The sequence below is a fragment of the Haemaphysalis longicornis genome, unplaced genomic scaffold (genome assembly GCF_048455015.1).
Source record: "Haemaphysalis longicornis isolate Haplotype H1 unplaced genomic scaffold, Haemaphysalis longicornis Haplotype H1 scaffold_8, whole genome shotgun sequence".
Taxonomy (NCBI): Eukaryota; Metazoa; Arthropoda; class Arachnida; order Ixodida; family Ixodidae; genus Haemaphysalis; species Haemaphysalis longicornis.
Window position 1 is genome coordinate 195,039,260 of NW_027526445.1, and position 21,660 is coordinate 195,060,919.

A 21,660-nucleotide genomic window follows, 5' to 3' on the forward strand; every position below is an offset into this window, starting at 1 on the left:
CCCGACGCCCTGTAGACCAATACCAGACGCCAAGGAAGACCGACGTGTGGCGAACGCCCGATAATCGCCCGCTGTGCTACCACTGCGGAGAGGCCGACCACATCTACCGTCGCTGTCCCTACAAGAGGCTCGGTTTGCGAGGGTTCTCCGTCGACGCCCCACGCCCCCGATACGGCCAGCGCCCTGCTGAGATCGAAGAATACCTCTCCAACACCAACCGAGGACCAGCCCGCTTCAACCGTTCACCGTCGCCCTACCCGTCTCAGTCACCAAACCGCCGCAGCACTGCTGACTTCTCACGTGGAAGGTCCCCCAGCCCACGCGGGGGAAACTAAAAGCAGCAACTTCGGGAGGTAAAGTTGCACAACGGCGGAAAAATGAAAACCCTCCAACGACGCAGCGACTCGCTGAAGACCATCATTCACGACATGCCCTCATCCCGACGACCCGACCTAGCCCTAACGAGACTCCTGAACACGACGACAGCTACACGGCGCGACGCGTACCCGACCTGACCAAGACGTCCGTTGAGAAGACGACGACAACGACGATGCACAGTGCCCGACCGTCAACACGTACAAGCAGAGATACGACGCCCCGACGAACCCGCAACTCGAGGACGACTGCATCTGACGTCAAGGTGTCCATCGACGGCTTTGACGTAGTCGCCCTCGTAGACACGGGAGCTGACTATTCGGTAATGAGCGGACCATTTGCGTCTAAACTGAAGAAAGTTATGACCAGATGGGACGGTCGGCACATACGCACAGCAGGAGGCCACCTCGTGACGCCAAGTGGAACGTGCACATCGCGCGTCACCATAGACGGCACAACGTACCCTGCGGCGTTCGTCGTTCTGCCTAACTGCTCCCGCGACGTGATTCTCGGAATGGACTTTTTGACGGACAACGGCGCAATAATTGATCTGCAGACCAAGTCGATAACATTTTCCTCCAATCACTCCACGACGCCGCAGCCGAACCCCGATCACCGTGCTGCTGTCAGGATCGCCGACGATCACATCACCCTGCCACCCCGCGCAAGCTTGATGATCGCCGTCTACTGTGAGGATGCTGCTTCTGACATCGACGCTATCGTAGAGAGTGATCGAAGGTTGCTTCTCGACCGCGGTGTCTCCGTCGCAAGAGGCATTGCGCACTTTAAGCAACGCCAATCTCACGTTTTGGTCACTAATTTCACCGAAGAGTACCAGCATTTAAACAAGGGAGCTGCAATTGCGTTCCTCGAAGAAACGCAAGAAGCAAGTGATGTGATCGCAGTCGCCGACTTTGAACGCACACCCGTAGAAACATTCAAGCTCCCGCAGCCATTCGACGTGAATCCGGCGCTACCGCAAGAACAACGAAAAAAATTATTGGCTTTGCTGCGTCGCTATAGCGAATGTTTTTCGTCGAGCGCAAAACTACGTCAGACCCCTCTAGCGAAGCACCGAATAATAACCGAAGATGGAGCCCGACCTACCCGACAGTCACCGTACCGCGTCTCTTCACACGAACGGGAAGCCATCCGGACTCAAGTCGACGACATGCTGAGCGATGACATTATACAGCCATCGAAAAGCCCCTGGGCTGCGCCCGTCGTACTCGTAAAGAAAAAAGACGGCACATTAAGGTTTTGCGTTGACTACCGGCGACTGAACAAAATCACGAAAAAGGACGTGTACCCCCTCCCCCGAATCGACGACGCCCTCGACCACCTCTGCCACGCGAAGTACTTCTCATCGATGGACCTGAAGACCGGCTACTGGCAAATTGAAGTGGACGAGAGAGACCGAGAGAAGACTGCATTTATAACCCCAGACGGCCTATACGAGTTCAAGGTGATGCCGTTTGGGCTGTGCACAGCACCAGCGACGTTTCAAAGAGTCATGGACACTGTGCTAGCTGGCCTTAAGTGGCACACCTGCCTCGTATACCTCGACGACGTAGTGGTATTCGCCCGGACTTTCGACGAACACCTTGCAAGGTTGGAGTCTGTACTCGAGGCCATTCGTACGTCGGGGTTGACGCTGAAGCCTGAAAAGTGCCGTTTCGCATACGGGGAACTCAAGTTCTTGGGCCACGTCGTCAACGCCGCGGGAGTCCTACCTGACCCGGCAAAAACTTCAGCTATCGCGAACTTCCCTAGGCCGAAAGACAAGAAGGGCGTGCGGAGATTTCTCGGGCTGTGCGCATACTACCGGCGCTTCGTCGCAAACTTCGCACGCATTGCAGAGCCACTCACGCGCTTGACGAAAGATAGCACCCCTTTCAGCTGGGAAAACGACCAAGAAAAAGCATTCGGCGAGCTGCAAAAACACCTGCAAAGCCCGCCCGTGCTCGCTCATTTCGACGGAAATGCCGAAACGGAAATGCATACGGACGCCAGTGATATAGGCTTGGGTGCCGTCCTTGTCCAAAAGCAAAGCGGCTGCGAAAGGGTAATCGCCTATGCTAGCCGTGGTCTGTCGAAGGAGGAGAAAAACTATTCTGCCTCTGAGAAAGAGTGCCTGGCTATTATATGGGCGATTTCAAAATTTCGCCCATACGTGTATGGAAGGCCATTCAAGGTTGTAACAGACCACCATGCGCTGTGTTGGCTCGCCAATTTGAAGGACCCCTCTGGCCGTCTTGGGCGGTGGAGCTTGCGCCTGCAGGAGTTCGACGTTACAGTCGTTTATAAATCCGGCAGGAAACACTCCGACGCCGACTGCCTGTCCCGCGCCCCCGTCGACCCACCACCACAAGACTCTGATGAAGACAGCGCGTTCTTCGGGATCGTGACGGAGAGCGACCTAGCCGCCCAGCAGCGTGCCGACCCCGACTTACGCGTCATAATCGAGTACCTCGAGGGATGCGACGTTGCCGTTCCTAGGACCTTCAAACGCAGCTTACCAGCATTCAGCCTGAGAAACTCCGTCCTTGTGAAGAAGAATTTCAGCCCCGGAACAAGAGCGAATTACCTTCTCGTCATCCCCGCGGACCTTCGTGACGAAATTTTGGAAGCGTGCCACGACGACCCGTCTTCCGGACATCTGGGCACAGCCCGCACTATCGGAAAAATCAAGGCGAGGTACTACTGGCCCGGCCTTACCTCTGACGTCACCCACTACGTCCGGAGCTGCCGTGACTGCCAGCGACGAAAAACGCCGCCGACAAGACCCGCCGGACTTCTGCAACCGATCGCCGTCCCATCGAGACCCTTTCAACAAATTGGAATGGACCTTCTAGGCCCGTTCCCGACGTCACGATCGGAGAACAAGTGGATTGTCGTAGCGACAGACTACATGACGCGGTACGCAGAGACCGCCGCTCTTCCGCGGGGGACTGCACAAGAAGTCGCCAAGTTCTTTATAAACCAAGTTGTGCTGCGACATGGAGCCCCTGAAGTCCTAATCACGGACCGCGGAACGGCCTTTACGGCGGAGCTGATGCAAGGAATCTTACGCTACAGCAACACCGATCACCGAAGAACGACGGCGTACCACCCCCAAACGAACGGACTAACAGAACGTCTCAACAAGACAATGGCGGATATGCTGTCCATGTACGTCGACGTTGAACATAAGACTTGGGACGAAGTCCTCCCGTATGTCACGTTTGCGTACAATACAGCGACGCAGGAAACTACGCAGATGACACCGTTCGAGCTTGTCTACGGAAGACGACCGACTACGATGCTCGACGCCATGCTTCCGCATGTAGAAGACGACGACCTCAACGCCGACGTCCAAGGATACCTTCAACGTGCGGAGGAGGCCCGCCAGCTCGCTCGAGTTCGTATAAGGGACCAGCAGCTGGTGGATGCCGGCCGCTACAACCTCCGACGCCGAGACGCCGAGTACCAACCAGGGGATCGTGTGTGGGTTTGGACTCCCATCCGACGACGCGGACTCAGTGAGAAGCTCCTGCGAAGGTATTTCGGACCCTACCAGATTCTACGACGTGTTGGCCAACTTACCTACGAAGTGATCCCCGATGGTGACTCCGGCACATCACGACGACGCACGCGGCCTGAAGTCGTCCACGTGGTTCGCTTAAAACCTTTCTACGGACGATGACGAACTTTTATTTTCATTTGTTCGGACTGTCGCTTATGTTAGCATCGGGTCGATGCACTCTTAGAGGGGGGGGTAATGCCGCGAACCATACATTGGGTTTGTTTATTTGTGTTTTGCTTTTACCGCCCGGCTGCGCTGGTCTGTGTTATCTCTGCGCCAAGGGAAGCGCGTGTTCCATTCTTTCTTTCTGTGCCGCATGTGTTATCTGTTGTGATAGGGAGAGCATTCTGATCTAACGTGAACAGCCCAGAATAATCTTCTTGGATCTACTATGTTCTCGATGCGAATCGATGTTTCGAGAACCACGCGCGCCAAAAGATAAAAAGCCTGCAGTGCGGACGCCGGGGCATTCGATTCGACGTCACTCGCCTGTGCAAGTCACTTTGTTGACCGCTGCTTCGCCGCCTCTGTATTCTTTTGAGTTGTTAGGGGAGCACAAGTTCGCTCCAATAAACGTGTTTCTCATTCAACACCACTGCATCGTCCTTGTCTTCGTGACAATATCGCGCATGTTTTGGTTATAGTGCTGCTTATATAGCGGATTTTTGCGGCTCTCACGACATACATTATAAGCGGTCTACACTGTACTATTAATCCTGGTGAATGCAATAATCAAAGCAGCTTTTTGATGCACCAATTGGAACTAATTTTATAGCTCATTAATATTTGGTGGCACTAGTGGCAAGGGACCATTTTGAGTGCCCATTTCAAACACAGAAGTTTAATGAGCTGTAAAATTGGTCCCAAGCGATGCATCAAAAAACTGCTTCGACTATTGCCTTCACGAGGGTTTGTAGAACTGGAAAACACAAGGATTACAGTTTTATGGCCAACACTGTTTTGTCTGTTGTTTGACCAAAAATGGCTAATTATCTCCAATTATCTTGGGAACTAATCGACCAGCTGAAAAAATAATGGCACATTTGAAATCAGTGGGGAAAAAGGCAGCCAATCTGACAAGTTTCACAAAGTTTACTTGAAAATTAAAAGAAGCTGTTTTTAAAACCAGCGTCCCCCCTTAAGACTTGTAGGAGAGCTATCTTTCCCATCCTGGAATCCCCTCCAGCCTTCTTGGCTTCTGGGCTTTCGTTTCCAACAAAAGACAATGAAAACAACACCGCAGACACAAAACTGAGCCCCACAGCATGCAGGCAGCACAGAGTTGACGTCACCCGTGAAGAAAAAAAAAAAAAGAGTTTCTCAAACACTTACGTGCAATCTAGGGGTGATGATGCGAACTCCCTTTGGAAAGAAACCAGAGCGCAGGAATGAAGAGAAAGACCCGAACCAAGCAGCTAGCCAAAAATTTCCTTCCCACTAGTTGCGCGCATGAACCCTTTTATCTGGCGTGTAACTGAATGCAGTAATGTACGAACCATAGTCATAAGCGTTCCAAATAACTTCTCTTACAAGAAACACAGTGCTGTCAATGAAATCCAGTGCTCTAACAGCAGGAGCACATACACTTTCAGGGGGGACATGGCTCTTACAACAATTTCTTTTATTCGTTAAGTAAACTCTGTGTGAAACTTGCCAGTCTTGGTGCTTTTTCCCGACTAATTTCAGATACGGCATTATTTTTTGAGCAAGTCAATTAGTTACCAAGATAATGAGAGATAATTAGCCATTTCTGGAGGAGTAATAGACAAAACAGCAATCGCCATAAAACTCTAATCTTTATATTTTCCAATACCACGAACCCTGGTGAGTGCAGTAAGAGAATCCGTTTTTTGATGCACCGCCTGGAACTAATTTTACAGCTCATTAAACTTTGGTGTTTGAAATGGGCATCTGAAATGGTTCCTTGCCACTGGTGCCACCAAAGTTTAATGAGCTGTGAAATTATTTCCAAGCGATACATCAAAACTCCGATTCTCTTACTGCACTCACCAGGGTTCAGTGTATTGGAAAACACAAAGATTGCAGTTTTCTGACTAACACTGTTTTGTCTATTGTTCCTCCAAAAATAGCTAATTATCTCTTAATGTCTCTTGGTAACTACTTGACTGACTCAAAAAATAATGCCATATTTGAAATCAGTGGGAAAAAGCAGCAAGACTGACAAATTTCACAGAGTTTACTTAACAATTCAAGGAGGCTGTTGTTTTAAGAGCAGTGACCCCCCTTAAAGCCCGTTAAAAACCACAGCCTTTCAAAAACAGCAGTGAGGCGTCTACCTGAGATGGGAAGCACCAAACATGACACAGAACTCACCTGCAGTGGAGTTTGGAGGTAGTCTTCGAAGCCCCTGACAAAACTCCCCAGCGGGTCGTCGTGCGGCATAGTCTGCAGTAGACACCAAATGTAAGCAGAACAGGACAGCAAACACGAGGTGCAACATTAACCGTGCAGGTCTAAGCCTTCAGCTTTTAAACTGGAAAGCAACAACCGCAAAGCTAACATAAAGTTGGAAATGTGCCACAAACTTTTCATGTAAAATGTTGCGCCTTATTTTTGGCACGTATGCCGAGACACCAGCCTCATGACAGCAGGAAGAAAGGCTACTCGCCCAATTCATCAAGTTCTCCAAATGGTATATGCAGAAAGCAGATAAAAAAAGTGGGGGCAGTGCACGTTGCAGTGCTGAATGCAACGTGCCATGACGCCGTCGTTTGCTCACTATGGCCCACAAATTACTAAAATACACACTTCTGACATTGCTTAACTGTTCCGTTTCCACACCTATTCAAATCGATCACCGGTGATCGATGATTTATATTGCCTATTTCAACATGTTGTAGTTGTTTCTCGTACACCTAATGCGGCCAGTGGTTAGTCTAGGCACTGCACTTATAGAATCAGTTTAAATTTTCCCGCTCCGGCGACACCGAGATTCTTGACAGCGTTTTTTGGAGCTGAGGTGAGCGTGTTTTTGAGGAAGGGGACGTGGCTTCTGCCCTTGACAAAAAAGGATGCAGATCGTGGTTAGGCTGCATTACCATAATATTTTTTTGTCGAAAGGCTCCTGGCAAGTCAAGTACCAAATAATGATGTCAGCTTTGCAATCCGACAGCATTGAGAGGTGATGATTACTTGAAAATGACACCAGCTATTCACTAGTGATCTTTGGTTCAGGGAAAGAGCAGCTTTATTTGGCCAAAGTTTATTTCTGATGGTCCCCCGCATGTCTAGCAAGTGTGCCTGGCATTTTCAGCCAGTTTCCAGCAGTTTCGGTTTCATTTTTGCATTGCGAAATTCATATTTGGCACTACTACGCAGTTACCCAACTACAAGCCCATTTGCCATGGCGCCTTCGTTCCCCGCTACTGTTCCTCGAAACAAGCACGCCGCTCATGCTTCCACTTTATCTACGCCTTACTTCTGCGATAACAACTTCCATTGAAAGTCAAAAGATAACACCAAGTCATCGGGTATCAGTTCAGACGAGGAGAACGCTTCCAATTGGCCTTGAACAGCACCAGCTGTTCACCTGCCAGTTTCGGTTTCATACGAGGGTATTTCCGGAGGTCTAGTGTCGCTTCTTAGTAAAACTGCCTATTCGGACAAAGTCTCCAACAGCCTTGTATTTGTTTCTTTTCAAAATTGTTAGATGGCGCTGCAATGTAGTAGGCTCATAGTGCTGAACTCGCTTCATAGCACGACGGCAGCTTGGTGAAAGCTTGCTGGGCACGATTCTAGCGCATGGTACCGTATTCCTGCAAGCAGGGCTATCATAGCGAGTCAGAACATGATAATAAACTGCAAATGAAAGTTCTTACTGATAAGTGATCATCAGAATGTACAAGCATCCACCAAACAGTTTGGTTTTCAACTTCAAGAGGATTTTTTCCCATCGCTTGCTTGCCTTCAATATTTTGCCGGTCATAATCATTGACAAGGTGTTTTTACATGATGTAGAGGCTGATTGGGGCCTTTAATAATGTCAAACCACCATATTTCTTCTAGAGACACTGTACCAGCAAAACAAAACTAGTCGCCTACACTTCATTGGTACGTCCACTGTTGGAATATGCTGACGTCGTATGGGATCCTCATACACAAACAGAAAAACACTTGCTTGAACAAATCCAAAATAAATCCCTTCAGTTTATTTACCACACGTACAGTAGACACGTTTCAGTCACTGAATTCCGTAATAGATCCGGTCTTCCCACATTAGAGTCCCGTAGAAAGCTACATCGCATAAAATTCCTGTATAACTTAGCCAATGGACACTCAGGACTCGCCTTTAACACATACATGCAGTGCAATACATCGCGAAAAACTCGGAACAAGCATGATAAAACCATAGTGATGCCGCTTACAAAAACAAATTCTCGGCGATATTACTTCTTTCCACGAACGATTTCCGATTGGAATGAACTGCCCCGTGACGTCACTGGCATTGCAGCGCCCGACGCATTCTTATCAGCTGCCACTTGCCTGTTTGTACTAACAGTTGTCTGGTCCCATGTGCAGGTTTCAATTCCTCTTATCATGCTTTTCCACTTCGTGTTGTGAACAAAAGTTGGATTGTATTTCGACAGCGCTCTTGTGTTGCTCCTGTAACCCGAGTATACATGTCCCACGCAAGCCTGTTATGTGGTGATTTTATTTCTGCACCGTGAACTGTACTGTGTTGCGCGGCTGCAAGTATGCAAGTTTGTATCACTCCTGCCTTGGCCACCAAGAGGTGGCTGGCAGTATGTATTAAATAAATAAATAAATAAAAAATAGCAAAATTTCAAATAGTGGTTGGGCTTCACCACAAGGCACGGGCACCACGCGGGCTAACATTTTCTGTTATATCTGACAAATTGTACCGCACAGCACAATTTTTTTTCTAGGATGGGTTTTTTAAATGTTTACCTACAAAAAGTATATTCTGAATTTTTTCTACTACTAGTGGTTTATTATACACAACTTACGTTTTTTTATTTTCTTCGACGCCTGGAAAAAAATTTCGAATTTGCTAATTTTTTTTTGCAATCATTATTTAAGAAAACATTATTAAAATTGGTGTCGTTGCAAAGCGCATGGAATCATCTGCATTTTATGTCACTGCAATGTGTGCCTAACGAATAAGTATAGCACAGAAAAAATGTTTTGTTCGGTCAATCGGTCAATTTCCCGTGGCAGCGAAAGCATTAAAGGAGCCATGAAGAGAAAATACAACTTCGTTTAATTTGAAAGAACTAGGATTCAGTATCTCACTCAGCTCCATTACAGTCACAAAAGATGTTTTTTTAACGAAAAAAAAGCAAGAAGTATTTAAAAACTTTCAAATTTTGCGCCACAGTGACGTGTTATGAGCAAGAATGACGTCATACGGGCCAACAATAAAACATAATTTTCAGTGCATTAACTGCACGGTAGCATTCAAGTGATGCGGTCAAATGGAACTAGAGGCCCCATTACAGACGTCCAGTCATGTGTCGTCGCGACAGGTCAGTTAGGCGGCCGCCAATCGCACAAACAAGGTTCCCTGACGTCATAGAAAAGTTGCGGGAAATTGGCTAGGGGGTCACTACTGCTTCACACGTTTTCTCTAATATCTCCGTTATTTGTTCGAAGATTGCGATGATTTTGGTATCATTGTTATCGGGACTAAGCAATCTTTCTATTAAACCCAACTTGTATTTTGTCTTCATGGCTCCTTTAAGGGGGGACACGGCTCTTAAAACAGCTTCCTTTTCATTTTTAAGTAAGCCCTGTGAAACTTGCCAGTCTTGCTGCTTCTTTCCCCACGGATTTCAAATGTGCCATTATTTTTTCAGCTGGTCCATTGGTTCCCTAGATAATTGGAGATAATTAGCCATATTCGGAGGAACAATAGACGAAACAGTGCTGGTCATAGAGGTGTGATTTTTGTACTTTCCAGTACTATGAACCCTGGTGAGTGCAATAAGTGGACCGGTTTTTTGATGCACCACTTGGAACTAATTTTACAGCTCCTTAAACTTCAGTGTTTTAAATGGGCACTCAAACTGGTTTCCTGCCACTGGTGCCAGCGAAGTTTAATGAGCTGTAAAATTACCGTATTTATTCGAAAATAGGTCGAGCACGAATATAGGTCAACCCCCTAAAAATTGAAGTCGCCGAAAAAAAAAATAATATATTCGATTATAGGTCGACCCATACTTTTAAGAAAAAACTTGAGGAAACTTTTTAAAACTCCCATTTATTTACAACGCGGTCACCTCACTGGTCGGAGCCACACACTGCGTCGTCGTCGGAACTTGCGCCGCATGCGCCGCAGTTCATTACCCACCCCCGCCCCCGACTGGCTTTGAAGGCTGAACGGCCAATGCCGCCTTGCAGCGCTAACTGTTGAGCTTTGGTCTGAATATCTTCGCAGGACCTTTCGCACGCTCCTCTTCCACATGCAGCCGGAGTTTTTTCTCGAGAGCATCGTGCCTCCCAATTGTAGGGCCACGAAACGCACGACGCAGTGCCATACAAGCAAAAAGTTCATCCCGCTGTTTCCGCCATCCCCTGATCAGCTTTTCATTACCGACTAACTCTCGCTGAGCGGCGCAGTTGTTCCAAGTTCTCAGCAAACAGGATCACCCACCGCTTAATGTCCGACGTGACATCGCGAAATGCGCACGAGAAAAACGTTGTGTGCGGAAATCACAACGAAACAAACACAAAGAAAGCGCATGAAACGGAGAACGGGAGATAGTAGAGACAGCGAGCGAAGCACGCAACGCCGTTCCGTTCACGAGGTGGCTACGCTAGGTGGCGAAAGTCACCTTTCACCTTCACCTTTGTCTTTACCCCCACCTCGCGCTAGCCGCTACCGCCAGAGTTACTGGATATAGACAGTTGCGAAACTCCCCATAGGCCCCATGTATCGAAAACCGGTCTTCGGTTGCTGCCCCCCTGCGCTGGGGCAAGCACGGGGCAAGTTGACTAGATTGTCGTCTGTCGGCAGGACGTTGAAGCAGTACTCAAGTGCTTGCGGCTGCTGCCGTAAGTCATAAAAAAAAGCCGCAAAAACACAAGTAAATTTTACGCAATTATTGTGTTTCAATTTAAAAAGCAATCTTTATTTTACAGAAGAATTTTGAATAATAATAGTTTAGCGAAGATTCGTTTTCATCTCCTAGGTGCCGCGCGCGTCGACTTGCCCCTCAGCTTCCACGGAGTGGGGGGGCTAGCGCCGCCCGGATTCTGAAGCAGAGTTTCGCAACTGTATATTGAGTAACTCTGGCTACCGCGGCTCCGAAGACACCAAGCCAAGCCAGTCTGGCTCTCTAGCCAGTACGTCAGCTCGCTCGTGTCCGGTTCGGCCGCAGGTAATGCGCGATAGCCGGCAGTGACTGTGGGTGGTTTTCTTACGCTGATTGTTTTGTTATTTTTTCTTTTATTTTCTTGCCTGTCTTTGATCTAGATGCTCCGCGCTGCCGCCTCAAATTAAGGAGCGCCGGGCGCGACGGAGAAACGGATCGCTTGGTGCGCTCGCCATTTTTGATCACGACTATAGGACGAGGTTCTTCGGTCACGATTATAGGTCGACCCTCAATTTTTAAGCACATTTTCGGAAAAAAAAGGTCGACCTATATTCGAATAAATACGGTAGTTCCAAGTGGTGCATCAAAAAACCGGTCCACTTATTGCACTCACCAGGGTTCATAGTACTGGAAAGTACAAAAATCACAGCTCTATGACCAGCACTGTTTCGTCTATTGTTCCTCCGAATATGGCTAATTATCTCCAATTATCTAGGGAACCAATGGACCAGCTGAAAAAATAATGGCACATTTGAAATCAGTGGGGAAAGAATAGCAAGACTGGCAAGTTTCACAGGGTTTACTTAAAAATGAAAAGGAAGCTGTTTTAAGAGCAGTGTCCCCCCTTAACGCCGCAGCGCACGGCAGTGCCAATAATTTGCTTAAAACTTGAAGCCAGCATGCACTCCAGAACCCGACAGGGAAAGTCAGGGCCAAGGAACTTTAACTGTATCGTTTTCCCGCAAGCGACACGTTGTTCCCGCAGCGAGCACACCCATTGGTGCAGCGCCAGCGGCAGCACTCACCGTGTACAGGTGGTCGAGGTACTGGTAGTAGAGCCGCCTGTGCTCATGGTGGCAGTTGCCTTCCACCATCACCTGGCAGTTGAGCTGCACAGCGAGATGCAAAAGAAAAATGCAGCAGCACGCCCAGTACTACAGTGGAATCCCGCGACAACGAAATTGATGGGACGTGCGAAAAATTTCGTTGAGGCGAAATCTGCCCCAACACACCACGGAAAAGCCAGAAAAATAGCCCTGTATGTTTCCGCATCATTCGCAGCATAATACAATGCTTAGAAAAAGGAGTGACGCGCAATAACGTCGTGTTTATTCGGATAACAAACATACCAATAGTTATCTGTTTTTTCACTGCATGCAAAGAACGCGTTACGGAGGGGAGTGAAGAAAGGCAGGCACAAAATGTATTGCTGTGCAACAAGGCATGTCCACCAAGCTGATTACTTACAGATAGCTGCTAGGCCGTCCGAAGCCCCCCTCTCGCTTGTGGCAGGAGCAGTGCTGTTATCTTATCCTGTGACAGGGCATGGCAGCTACTGACCTTGGCAGGCAAGACGCGCACGCTTGCATTTAACATGACCGCGCGCTCGCGACTAAGATAGGATGACTTGGCCTCAAGACCAAACACGCAAGCATGATTTTTGCTCTTGGCCATGAAGAATGGTAGAAGGAAAACGGCAAGGACAGCTGCTCACAACGCATACATGACAGCGCCGCACCAGCAGCGGAGCACATTTGTGCAATTTCAACTGGATACGGATTGGCTATACATAGCTCCAGCTGTAGCTCCGGCTTGGCGAACCGGGCCTGCGCCTCACGTAAAGACGGCCAGCCACATCGTTATCACCATCAAACAATGGCGTCCGCCTATGAGTTTTTTTGTTTGTTTGTTTTTGGTGGCGGTGTGGGCGCACCGCGCATGTTTTCGGTGAAACTAAGCGTCCTGAATGTATAAAAAGTTACAGATAGCTGGCGCTATGCTTTTTTTATAGTAAAATATTGTTCAAACCCAGCCCAAATAATTGAAAATTTCGTTGAAGCGAAAGCAAGCCTGATGAATGGTTCGTTGTGGCGAGGACTTTGTTGCACTGACTTCTATGGCTAGCTGACGGGGAATCAGAAATATTTCGTTGAAGCAGAAATTTCGTTGAAGCAGACTTCGTTGTAGCGGGGTTCAACTGTATGCACGTAGGGTCCAACACCACTACAACGAACTCTGCTTCAACGAAATATTTCCATCTTCCTTCCAGCTAGCCATAGGAGTCAGTGCATTGAAGTATTCCCCATGATGAACTATTTGTCTGTCTTGCCTCTGCTTCAACGAAATTTTCGCTCAGTGGAACTGGGTTTGGAAATTTATTTTACGTAAAAATGAGCATAACACCATCCATCTGTAGCTTTTAACACGAAAGTGTTTTATTCCCGGATACGCGAAGATTTTGCTGACGCCATATCCGTCACGGAAGTGACGCCAGTACAACGAAGCAAGCGAAGGGTGCACCCCTGCACACAGGGTCTTCTTGCAGGGAAGCAACTTTTGTACTAAAGAGTACGTTAAGGTACATGCACGCCAGCGGTGCCGTGCCATGCTGTGTGCCGTTTGCCGACGTCGGCAGCCGCTGGCAACCTGTTTTCGCCGAGAATGGCGCGTTTTCCTTGCCGCAGAGCAAATGCATCCGAAACCCATTTCTGCCGTGCCGCAGACCGCAAAGGCCAATGAGCAATAGAGAGTGGAATGATGCGCTGGTCACGCGCATGCCAGCCTGTTCCCGCTTTCCCACCGCCGCTTCCTCAAGTGCACACCGTCTCGACAAGAATGCATTTCGCCCAAGAGCTGCTCAGAAAAGTGGGGGGAGGGTGGGGGAGCTCTCGCTCAAGGCACTCCCGCAGAACGGGTGTACCACGCGATCACCATGGCAGCGAGTTGGTGTGGCCTTCACTGACGCCGTGGCGCTGTGCCGCCGTCGGCAGGAGGCGGACTCTTAGCCTTCAACCCAGCGTCCGAGCTAATTGCGACTCATGCGGCATATTCTCCCCTGGTGAGCCTGGGGAAACATTACTGCGTTGTTGTTGCCCTAGCAACGCCATCGCCATGTTGGCCTTGAAGGCGTTATAATTGCCATGGCAACAATGCGAGGGCACGCAGCTTGCGTGAGGGAGAGGTAACGCTCTCCCTTCTCATGCCGGTTGGATTCCTCCCCCCCCCCCCCCCTGTCCCCACCCGGCAACCGCCACCGCCACCCCGCTGCCTCCAACGGGCAAGCCTCGCCGGCCTCGCTCCGCCGGCACGAAGCCACGCCGCTTGAGCAGTAACGACGCCAGCTCGAATATCACTTGAACACTTTATTCGCGTTACGTGCGCGAACGCTACGTGCGGCGAGAAACACCGATGACCAATACAACACAGACAAGGTTGTCTGTCTTCAAGCACAGCACACGCACAACACAAGTCCTATCCTTCAGCTCAGCTTCACGTACGGCATATGAACGACGTTCTCACCTTTTGCTAACAGCACTCGGAGTCTTCGCGTTACGATTCATCCTGGTGTTCTTGGCGTCCCTTTTGTAGCACCGTAATGTCCGAGGGAGCACATACGAGAAATAGCCCACTACATGAAACGCGCGTCGGCCTCGCCGTTGCGCACGGAAACCGTTCTCGCGCATGCGCAGCAAGACGGGGCGACGGGGCTGACGGCGCGAGGCGGGGGTGAGGGAAAGCGCTCCGTGAACGAGCGAAGAGAAAAACCGGAGAGAAAGAGAGCATTTTGTTTCCCCAGCGCCACTGGCGTTTGGCGCGCAATAATAGAACCGAAACTAGAAAGAGTAGCATCGGACTGCCGTCGGCCTTCGGCAGGGCGGCACAGCAAGTTCAACGCTAGTGTGCACGTAGCTTTATACTTAGGGTTGTTCGTTTTCGGGTTTTATATTTTAACACTAAGATGTTTTATGCCGGGATACACCAAGATTTCACTGACATCATATCCGTCACGGAAACAACGCCAGTACAACGAAGCAAGTGGCCTGTAAAGGGTGTACCCCTGCACACAGGGTCTTCTTGCGCAGAAGCAACCTTTAGTACTAAAGAGTACGTTATACTTAGGCTTGTTCGTTTGCGGGTTTTATATTTTAACACTAAGATGTTTTACGCCGGGTTACACCAAGATTTCACTGATGTCATATCCATCACAGAAATGACGCCAGTACACCTTTGCCAAAGAGACCCGTCAGCAGGACGTCGCTCGCCAAGCACACCAACAAAATAGCCGCCGACCCGGAAATCATGTTCAGCTACAGACTTCACTGCACATTTCACTTTCATGTTTTAATGATTCCTATGACAGAGGAAGCAACAACGTTTTTTCTTGAGGCTTGGGGCTTTTTGGTGCGACGAAGGGAAAAAACTCGGCCTAAGCAGCTCTGCTCTTAAAAACACCTTCGTTTGCATAGCAACCAAACCCGGGAATCCACAACAGCAGTACAGTGAGTTACCACCATGCAAGCTAAACACATTGCATGCAGTACTGATGTCACATTGCGTGGCAGGTAAAAGTGACGGCCCACGGGTAACCCAGGTGAATGTCAGTCACCGAGAAGTCTGATTCTGAGAAAGCCGTGGCATGACGTGTCGCCATTCTGCCCGTCAGAGTAACGAGTCCCAGAAGATGAACAAAGGAAAACGAGGAAAGGGATGCAAACACGGTGCAGCAGTAGGGAAGTCTACGATAAGCATCGGCAAATAACGCGGTGGGCATCCTCGATTTACGAGTCCTGGACAGTCCACGGGGAGTCCGAGGACTGCGTTCGGACCGGAAGTCTCACAGGAAAACATGGGAAAATCGAGCGCCGGATCACGTCTCAGGCAGTCCGCGGACGATCCGGGACTCATAATCGAGGAAGCCCTGCAACGCTTTCGCCTACGAAGCAGGTGAGCAGCCCCGAGGGTGTTTTTCCACCGAACGGTGGTCGGTACCTTGAAGAATCGCAGCAGCACCTCCTGGTGCGGCCTGGACAGCACGGGGAAGCCCTTCTTGTTGGTCAGGAACAGGGTGGTGCTGACCACCACGCAGCGCACGGGCTCCCCGAGCCAGCGCAGCAGCCGACGCTCCGACGGGAGGTCCGCCGTCAGCCGGAGCACCAGGCCGATGCGCTTGTCCGCTCCGCACACGCCCCGGAACACGTTCCACCTGGACCGTGAGAATGCAGTTGGATTGTCGGAAGCTGAGATTTCCCCTTTAGCCGGCTTCGTTGCCGCCTTCGCGGGCAGCCGCCATGTTAAAGGAGCACTGACACCAATTTTCGGCGTTAATATTATTGCACAGTTCGCTTCCTTCACTCAACAGAATACCCTGGCTGAAATATGAGCGGCCTGCAACGCGAACATAGTTCAATTGGATCTCATTTATCGCGCCGACGAAGAAGCGCGCGGAGCGGCACTCAGCAAATGGACATCAGCGTGACATCACTCCAGGAGAGGAAAAAGAAGTGACGCGACAGCGCTCGTCAAAAACTCGTGACGTCACGTCACGCGCGCGGCCCCACGAAGGGCGAGCGGGCGCAACACCCTCTCAAGCGGGCGCCGGTGACGTCCGCACAAAGCGGTGAGGTCAGGCAGGGAGTCTGTCATATGCGCCGTTCGGGATGAAAGCGCGGGAATTTGAAACAAATGATTTTCAGGCCGTTCAATGTAATTAACTATCGTGCGCTGAAGTATTTGAAGGGCTGTTTCAGGTTGGCCAGACCATTAAGCATCGATAAAAGCAATAAAAGTGTAACATAAAATTTTCATGTCAGTGCTCCTTTAAGCACCATTTCAATTCGAACGAAGCAGTCAATGAAGACTGCTTCGAGGAGACGGCATGAAAGTCAGCAACGATGCAGGTGACCTTCCTGTCCAAACTAATAAGTGACGCCAGCACCACGTTTTCGCGTGTTAATGTTGGAACAAAGGCCCTTTTTCCTTTATTGAAATACGCAGTATAATTTACTAGTGGTGAATATGACTGTTTAATTTTTAAACCACGTAATCTCGCCAGTTTCGTAAATAGTATTACCGTTATTGTTACAAACATTACGTGATTTAAAAGCTACAAACAATTGTACAATTTTAAAATTTTACAATTGTACCAGGCTTGTACCAGAAGTTACGACCATTTGAAGTTTGGGCCTGGAAGGTGGGAACCAGAAAAACCGGTTTTGCCTTCCAGGCCCAAACTTCAAATGGTCATACCTTCTGGTACAAGCCAGGTAGAATGATGGCGTTAGTCTTACTGCACTCCTTCATTTGTACACAGTTCACAGGTACTTTGTTCAGCTGCATCCCTTCGGCAGTTATTTTACAAAGGCTGTCCAAAAATCAAATACAAAAGTTCGAATAAATTTGAATGTAGTCGTTTTACACAAAAACAAATTTCATATTTACAATCAGAATGAAGAACTACATACGTTTTTCAATTTCCATCATCATAACTGTAAAAATACAGCTCTTGGACATCAAAGACCCATGTGCCCCTTTAAACGGGATGCACGAGTCCCATGCGTCAACAGGGGGCATATTGGCCAACCTTTAACATGCTCGCAGCACGCCCGAAACTCCAGAACGGTGGGGCATATACCATTCCCAAGGGTCGTCGACGCCGGTGGGGTCGTTGTCCTTCTCGTCGATAGTGTCTTCCGAACGATCCCCTTGTCCCTGCTCCGCAGAGGAAGGCTGGCACAGGTAACTGCGGGTCTGTGCACTGCCCGAGTCCATAGGCACCAGGATCCACGGCTGGAACATCAGCTGCGAGGCAGCCACAGCCGGTTCAGAACGCGCCCGTTCGGAACATGCAGTCTAACCCACTTGGGTATACTAACAACATTGAAGTGCCACCGAAAAGCCACTGTTACAACCAGTATTTGTTATAACAGTGTTGAGCAGAAAAAGTTGCTTCTGCAAGCATTACAGGTTTTCACCCAGAATTTACAAAACGGAAATGGAACTGCACGGCCGAGCACCCAGACTTAGCCAAGCGGGTGCCCCTAGAAAAGACCACAGTCTTTCACATCAGGAGGAAGTCTCCGCATCAAATCTTTGACTGTTCCTTTCTTTCTGGTTGGCAGATTGCATGTTACTGAAGTGGCATTGTTTCCTGCCTTTTTTAACATCGGTGATGTTCCTGCCTTTTTTAACACTGGCCTTTGCCCCCCTGTAGCTTTACTCTAATCTGGACAGCGTTGAAGAGCTGCCCCCTGCCTCTCTTATTTTCTGGGCCGGCTGACAGGAGGAGATCAGAGGGGCAGTCAGGAGGTCTCCTCCTTCAGGGATAGCATATGGCTGCATAAAAGGCACCAACTTTTTCCGAGTGTTGGAAGGATAGAAGAAAATGCCGCAACTTATTTCACGCTTAAAAAGTCATGCTCGGTCACACACAATGCACCCATGATCTCTCAGATCTCCAAATACTGCACTTTACGTAGGCTCGCACCGTCAGGCTCAATTGTTATAACCAACAATAAGGAAAATGACCATTTCTATAAGCGGTTTGTTTTACCGTATAACATATAGCAAAGTTGGTGGTGCCACGACTGTTCACTGTTATATCCAATATATAAATTTGTTATAACCGGTATTGTTACAAGTGGGTAGGACTGTATTGTCATGCAGTGTAGAACAAAGCAAAGCTAACGTTCACTGGGGCGAAGTTGTGCTCTGCAATAAACAAGAAGACAGGACAAGCGGCGAAGAAGCAGTCAACGAAGTGACATGCACAGTCGGGCATCGGCAAATGAAATGCCATGGCGTTTGCTTTTCATGCATTTCTTATCCACAGTGCTAATAGTTCTGGTAACATCAACAAAGTTCAACCTCATTATAACGAACACTCACGTAGTGAACTAAATACCAACTTTCATTGGTCACGCTTAACGAAAGTGAAACTGTGAGATTCGCGCGTGCTATCCAATACAAACGAAGAAATATGTGGCCAGTAGGCTGAGAAGCAACTCGGAAAAACTACCGGCGTCCGAAAATACAGAAGTAGAAAATGCTCCTTTGTTCAAGGCCACCGTGGAAAACTCTATCCTGCTCAGTGCTGTGAACAGCCCCCACACATAGATCGCATCCTTCCTCTCAAAAATAGGAATGCAGGCCTGCTGTGTCAAATGAACTTTGTTCTGTTCGAATTTCCCGTTTCATGTTCTGGTTCATTGAGCTTGAAATGCCAGGAGGAGGAAGATCAGGGTTACCTTGTTTGCAGTAGGTTTGAAGATTAAAATCATCTGTTTTTGTATCAAGGATTTTTTGCATGAGCCAGATTACTGATTGGTTGGAACCGATTTTGAGCACTACTGTTACAGTCGAGTCCCGCTACAACGAACGCCGCTACAACGAAATTTTCGCCACAACGAAGGTTTTTCGGTTCCCCGTCAGCTTCCCATAGAAAGTAACACAAAACAGCTCCTTAATAACGAATGCGCTTTATTAGATATTTCCGCTTCAACGAACTTTTCGAGAACGAAACTGGCACTTCACTGAAATGGGCATTGCCGAGCAGTCAAATTAGACGGCCCTTCCAAAGCTGCGACGATCGGATTCACGCTTCAACGAGGTTTTCGAAACCGAAACTGGAACCGCACTGAAGTTGAGTGGCCGCCATATTAGGAGACAAATCTAAAGTACGAATTTGAGCCACTGCAATCCATAGCCACCCGTGGTCATCACGCGGCCGCGACAGTGGCGACAGCGATCTTCGATTTTCTCTGTGTTGTGTTGGTTGAAATGGCTACAAAAACGAAGAAGCGCAAATTTCTGTCTCTCGAGGAGAAGGCAAAGATTATTGCCGAGGCAGAAGGCGGTAGGAAGAAAGCGAACATTGCCCACGATTTCGGCATTTCACCGAGCTCGCTGTCGACGGTGCTAAAAAACAAAGACTCCATCCACAAGGCTCTTGCTTCTGGTACGTGTTCACAGCACAAGAAAGTGACGCTGCCCAAACATGACGAGCTGGACAAGGCCGTGTACACGTGGTTTGTGGACGCACGAGCAAGAAACATTCCACTGAGCGGAGCGACTGTGCAGCAGAAGGACCTTCAGTACGCGTGCTTGCTTGGCCTAGACGATTTCAAGGCCAGCACGGGGTGGCTTAGCCGCTTCAAAACCCGACACGGCATTGTTGGCAAGGTGCTGTCTGGCGAGTCGGCGGCCGCTGATGAGGAAGCTGCATCGGAGTGGATTTCCGATAATGCCGCGAGCTTGCTTGAGCAGTACAGTCCGTCGGACATTTATAACGCTGACGAGACTGGCTTGTTTTACGAGATGCTACCGTCAACGACGCTTGATTTTAGAGGACAGCGTTGCCACGGTGGGAAGCACAGCAAGAAGAGAGTTACGGTGCTGCTGTGTGCCAACATGGACGGTTCAGATAAGCGCCCACCCCTTGTAATCGGCAAAAGTGCTAAGCCGCGGTGTTTTAAAGGCAATCGAGGACTACCGGTAAAGTATGTAGCGAACAAAAAGGCCTGGATTACACGCTCAATTTTCACAGAGTGGGTTGTCGCCTTCGACTGCGACATGAAGAGGCAAGGCCGCAAAGTTTGTTTACTGTTAGACAACTGTTCGGCCCATCGAATCGACGACGTTGTTCTGACGAACACAGAGGTTAAGTACTTTCCTCCGAACTGTACGTCTCTAATACAGCCGTTGGACCAAGGGGTGATTGTGAGCCTGAAACGAGCGTACCGCAGCCGGTTAATGCAGCGCCTTCTGCTGAACATTGAAACTGGCCGAGAGACGAAAATCGACCTGTACATGGCGCTTCAAATGATGGCTGCTGCGTGGAGCACTTTGAAGCGCGAAACAATATTCAACTGCTTCAAACACTGCGGTTTTGGGAACAACCAAGCGGCGACCAGCTCAACCGAAGCCGAAGATGAGCCCGCGTCAGAGCAGGCTGAAGACGCACTAATCGCTTCACAGTGGATGGACCTTGAGGACAAGGGATTTGTGGCTGCCGATCTTCAGCTGGACGACTTCGTTAACGTCGACGCCAACGTAGAGGTGTATGAAGAGTTGACCGATGCTGAGATAGTCGAGAGCGTGCAAAAGCGTGGTGATGTTTCGTCGTCCGGGGAAGATGATCCCCAAGACACGCCGACTCCAGCGACTGCTTCCAAAGTAATGGACGCTTTTGATATTATCAGAAAAGTTATAGGAGCACACGACGATGACATTGCGATGGCTCTTCTAACTGACTGTGAGGCTCGCGTAATGCCGTTGCTTGCTGTGAAGCGAAAGCAAGCCAGGCTCACCGACTTCTGGAAATAAAGTTCCGGTAAGCGTAAGCTTGCCAAACTTGCTGATTTTCATGCATATACAGTTAAATTTTGATAATTTAAACCGCTTCACTGCGGCGGTGCATGTGCCGCAAAATGCGTGTTTCGCGATCGCCCGGGCATGAGCGTTGAGTTAGCGGTTGGCCGCAATGTAAGAAAATGGTGTAAGAGCGACGCTAAATGCATTCTCTGGTGAAGTTAGACAGTTTATTGACCGCCTTAGGTATGTCAGCCTTTGGTTTCCCCCCTCCCGCCATCGCGGAAATTTCACGGACGATTGTTTCGCTCGCGGCTTGGCCGTTTGGCGTACGTATAA

The 21,660-nt window shown here is 49.1% G+C and overlaps 1 protein-coding gene across 1 annotated transcript in view; it reads right to left on the minus strand.

The window, feature by feature from the left end:
* Positions 1–21,660, minus strand: part of LOC144149964 (protein arginine N-methyltransferase 5-like) — a 58,042-nt gene that overhangs the window by 21,427 nt on the left and 14,955 nt on the right. Inside the window, exons 5-8 of the mRNA XM_077681718.1 lie at positions 17,648–17,814; positions 16,006–16,219; positions 12,042–12,125; positions 6,275–6,346 (exon numbers count right to left, since the gene is read on the minus strand). Coding sequence (XP_077537844.1) covers positions 6,275–6,346; positions 12,042–12,125; positions 16,006–16,219; positions 17,648–17,814 — 537 coding nt within the window. The remainder of the gene's footprint in view (positions 1–6,274; positions 6,347–12,041; positions 12,126–16,005; positions 16,220–17,647; positions 17,815–21,660) is intronic.